At 25.2% G+C, this 4103-nt stretch overlaps 4 protein-coding genes across 4 annotated transcripts in view, besides 5 other annotated features; 2 read left to right on the plus strand and 2 right to left on the minus strand.

The window, feature by feature from the left end:
• The window catches only part of EDI_208090 (uncharacterized protein), a gene marked incomplete at both ends in the record, with an annotated part of 2543 nt that extends 2136 nt beyond the window's left edge, over positions 1 to 407 (plus strand). Inside the window, one exon of the mRNA XM_001739961.1 lies at positions 10 to 407. Within this exon, the coding sequence (XP_001740013.1) occupies positions 10 to 407 (398 nt within the window). The remainder of the gene's footprint in view (positions 1 to 9) is intronic.
• A 67-nt stretch (positions 408 to 474) lies between these two features.
• Positions 475 to 528: a sequence feature (AT_rich).
• Positions 529 to 587: 59 nt separating this feature from the next.
• EDI_208200 (uncharacterized protein) lies at positions 588 to 1901 on the plus strand (the record flags this gene model as incomplete). Its single annotated transcript, XM_001739962.1, has 1 exon — positions 588 to 1901. One exon carries the CDS (start codon positions 588 to 590, stop codon positions 1899 to 1901), a length of 1314 nt encoding a protein of 437 aa, XP_001740014.1.
• Positions 767 to 787: a sequence feature (AT_rich).
• Positions 884 to 927: a sequence feature (AT_rich).
• Positions 1902 to 1945: 44 nt separating the features above from the next.
• On the minus strand, positions 1946 to 2342 carry EDI_208210 (peptidyl-prolyl cis-trans isomerase, putative; the record flags this gene model as incomplete). The annotated part of the gene is made up of 2 exons (XM_001739963.1): positions 1946 to 2178; positions 2225 to 2342. The coding sequence occupies 2 exons, from the start codon at positions 2340 to 2342 to the stop codon at positions 1946 to 1948; spliced, it is 351 nt and encodes a 116-aa protein (XP_001740015.1).
• Positions 2343 to 2402: 60 nt separating this feature from the next.
• EDI_208220 (exosome complex exonuclease RRP42, putative) lies at positions 2403 to 3267 on the minus strand (the record flags this gene model as incomplete). The annotated part of the gene is made up of 2 exons (XM_001739964.1): positions 2403 to 2462; positions 2530 to 3267. 2 exons carry the CDS (start codon positions 3265 to 3267, stop codon positions 2403 to 2405), a joined length of 798 nt encoding a protein of 265 aa, XP_001740016.1.
• Positions 3268 to 3272: 5 nt separating this feature from the next.
• Positions 3273 to 3360: a microsatellite.
• Positions 3361 to 3417: 57 nt separating this feature from the next.
• Positions 3418 to 3468: a sequence feature (AT_rich).
• Between the last annotated feature and the right edge of the window lie 635 nt (positions 3469 to 4103).

The raw sequence follows: 4103 nt of genomic DNA on the forward strand, positions 1-4103 counted from the left end.
TTAAAAAAGTAAATCAAAACGGATACCGTAATAACTTAGAAACAATAAGTGATAAGGCAACATCTCCAATATTCTTTCAATTTTTAGAAGCAGTTCATCATTTAATGAAAAATAATTCAACAGTATTCCAATTTAATGAAGAGTTTTTAATATTCATTGCTGATAGTTTATATGATGGTCGTTTTACTACATTTTTTGAAAACACAATTAAGACAGAAGATATAAATCCAAGAAATAGTCTATATGAATATATTTTAGACCATATGACTGATTTTATTAATTCAAATTACAAAGGAGGTTCAACAACATTCTTTCCAATATTTGATATGAGTGAATTTAGTGTATGGAGTGAATATTATTTCAGGAATGCTTCAAATATTCTTAGAGTGCCTCAAACATCCAAATAAAAAAATATGTAACTTCAATTTTATTTTTAATGGTTTTCTATTTGGTCTTAATAGAAAAAGTACAATGAAATTTTCATATATTAAAGATAATAAATAAATTATTTACAAATAATAAATAATACTTTTCTTAAGAAGAACTTTTCAAAATAAAATGAACTTAAAAAAAACTTATAAAAAAGAATGTTAAGTGATTCATCTTTCTTCCAATCTAAAACACTCCTTCATTACTCTGATAATAGTAATGAAATTGTTGACACCATTGAAATAGAAACTATGAAAAAAAGATGCATTGGAACAAAATTTGAAAAAATAAATTGGAACAATAGTATTATTGAAATACCTTCTCCAAAAATTCCAGGTAAATATTTTATTAAATATATGAGAAATATCCCAATTCATTTTCAATGGTTTACTCAACAAAAACAAATAGATTTATTTTTTGAAATTTTAAAGTTTGGAGTAAACTTAGAAGAGGCTATTAATTATACTAAAATTGAAAATGATATATTAAAAATAATAACTACTATTGATTTAGGTATTTTAATTGATGCTGATAGAACTAAATCTTGTGAAAATTTATTAATTTCAGCTGTAGGTTTACAAGACCAAAATAAAGTTACTCGATTTTATTATAATGAAACTACTTTTTTAAATGCATTTGTTGCTGGTAATGTTGATGAATATTCATTAGATAAAAGAAAAGCAATGAACATTATTCCAACACATCTTGGAAAACAATTTGTTAATCGTAATATGCCTCAAATGGTTGCTGCTATTATAAGAAAAGGTAAAACATCATTAGGAGATAAAATGTTTGAATTATTTCAAGAGTATACAAACATTTCTATTGAATTATTTATTAAGAATGTCCAAATGTTAGGAGAACGCTGGAAAAATGAAGGAAATACTGAATTAGCATCATTAGCTCTAAGATATTGTGGTTTATCTCATTCAAATCCAACAACGTCAGTATCTTCTGATTTTAATTCTTTAACAAATATTGATACTGAATTATTAAAACGATGGACTGGAATGAGGAATTTTAGAATTATATTTGAGAAAACTATTGGAGATATTGATTTAGTTCAATTTAACCAAGCAATTTGTGGAAGAAAAAATATGATGATTATTGTTTTTGCAGAAGATGGTAGTGTTTTTGGTTCATATTCATCAATTGATATTCCTCAACCACTTAACTGGATTAAGAAAGATGCTGGTCATTTTATATTTACATTAATTAATCACCAAAGTGTTCAACCAACTCGGTTCTATCCATTAAAATTAGGAAATTCTGTTTATATTTTCCAAAACGATTATATGATTTCTGTTATTGCTATTCAAGGTGCTTTTAAAATCAACTTACGTTCAGAATCAAACTTTTCTTCTCGTTTTAGTAATTATTATAATGATTCTGTTGGACAAGGTTCTTCTATTTTTGTTAAAAATCCAGAAAAATTCATTGTAAAATCATTGATGGTTCTTGAATTTTATTAAATAATTGAAATGCATTTTTATTACTCAATTAAAAGTATTATTATTTATTGAGTTGTTCCTTCTGGTAAACGTAAAATAATGTGAACACCTGAATCAGTTTCAATAATATCACTAATTTCTCCTACTTTTAATTTCAAATAAGCATCAGCAAATGGTTTTTGATATTGTTCTATTGTTCCTAATAACAGCCCACCCTGAGTACTACTTGAACAATCTGATTCAATTATTGCTGTTTGACGAAAATCTTTTTTCCCTTTAACAATTTGTTCTCTTAATACTTTTTATTAGTACTTTAAAATAAATTAAAAAGAATTTTAACAAACCTTTTAATTTTTGAATTGCTTGTTCTTTTGTTCTAGTAATCGTTGTTTCTCTCCATGAATGTGGATTCCTAGAACCAGTATGTTTTACTAAAATATGTGAACAAAATACTTGTGTCATGAATTATTAATTATTAAGTTCTTTTAGTGTTTTAATGAAATTAAAAAGAAATTAATTCAATTATTCTTCTAAAAGTTCATCTAATTCTTTAAATAATTTCAGTCCAATCATTTGAGCTTGCTATAAAAGTAAATACATTGTCATTATTATTTTTTTTTTTGAAAACAAATAAATTGTAACAACAAACAATAATCATATCATACATTTCTTCAGTTTTAAAACATCCATTTCCTCCTTTTTGTATACCACATACTTTCCCATTAGAAGTTATTGCAGTAGTTATTTCTGAACCATTACATTTTTCTTCAACTTTGGATGGATCAGCAATAAATTCTTTTTCAAATTGAACTAAACTTACACATAACGGAACTGACTCTGGTTTAAATTTTTTAAATTGAACATTGTCTTTGTCTATATCAACTTGTACTGTATCAGAATCTCCTGATATTACATTAACTATTGGAATTAATGTATTTAATAAAGCAGCTCTTACAGCAAGTCCAGTACAATCCATAACATTTCCATCATCTTCTACTACAACTACATCAACATAAATAATCCAACACAATTTCCCTTTTAATACACACAGTTCTTGTAACATATCTTTTCCTGCATTTTCAAGTGAAACAAGAATCATTTTCTCTATTTCAACATCACGACTTGTCATTGTTCCAACTTGTTTAACTAACACGTTGTATCTTCCACTTTCTGGAGTTAGTATTGATGGTTCTCCTAACTCACATTTTACTCCAACAACAACTTCAGTTTTACCAAGACATAATCTAACAGATCCATTTGCTTGATCAATTACTCCTTTCTCACATTTAATCTCTCTAAATTGAATGTTGGCTCTTCCATCTGTTCTAATATTTGTTTTAATACCCTCTTTGATGAAATTAATCTCAGGTTGTGAAAGGGCGTTCATCTCACTTTTTCTTTAAATTTCTTTTTTTTTTTGTTTTTGAGTTTTTTCTTTTATTATAATTTTTTATTTCATCTAGTTTTTTATGATTATCTTAAAAATATCTCTTTTGTTATTCAATTTTTTTAAATAACACGCTAAGTTTAAATGATGTATTAAAAAGTATATAATAAAATAAAAAAAGAAAAGAATAAAATTTATTAACAAAAATCTTAAATCTGATTCTTAAAACAACGATATTATATGCAAACATTAGTTTCTAAACAACTAATAGAATTTAAAAAAAAATAGTGTTAAAGTAAGTATAGAATAAATTGTATGAGTTTTAATATTAAATTAGTTTCTTAACTGTTTGCTATCTGGTTGAAAATTTGAGACAATAACCTTGTCTTTATGATTTGGAAATTTAAAAAGTTTATTTTTTACCTACACTTATTCTTTTATTATAGTTGTTAATTGCTTTGTATTTCAGAAATGTGATTATCCTTCAATTTCTTTCTATTTTCTATCATCTGTGAAAACTTGTCAATTCTTGTTGTTATACCCTTTCCTATTACTGGAAGACTTTTATGAAAAGATCACAACCACAAGAGGTTGTTATCGCTAAGATTAGTAAAAACTCACTTTACTATACAAAAGATGATTAACTCATTAAAGTGATGAATCTCTATCATTTTTGATAATAGAAGAACGTAGTGGCCTTACACTAGTGAAAAAATCGTTTGAGATGGATTAATAAAATAATGCAAAAACAAAATACATAAGAAATAATACGAATTAGATAAAAAGAAGTCTTATCTGACAAAAGAAGAATAATAAAAATAACAAATAAACACCAA

Source organism: Entamoeba dispar, genomic scaffold (genome assembly GCF_000209125.1).
Source record: "Entamoeba dispar SAW760 scf_1105229462615 genomic scaffold, whole genome shotgun sequence".
Lineage (NCBI taxonomy): Eukaryota > Evosea > Mastigamoebida > Endamoebidae > Entamoeba > Entamoeba dispar.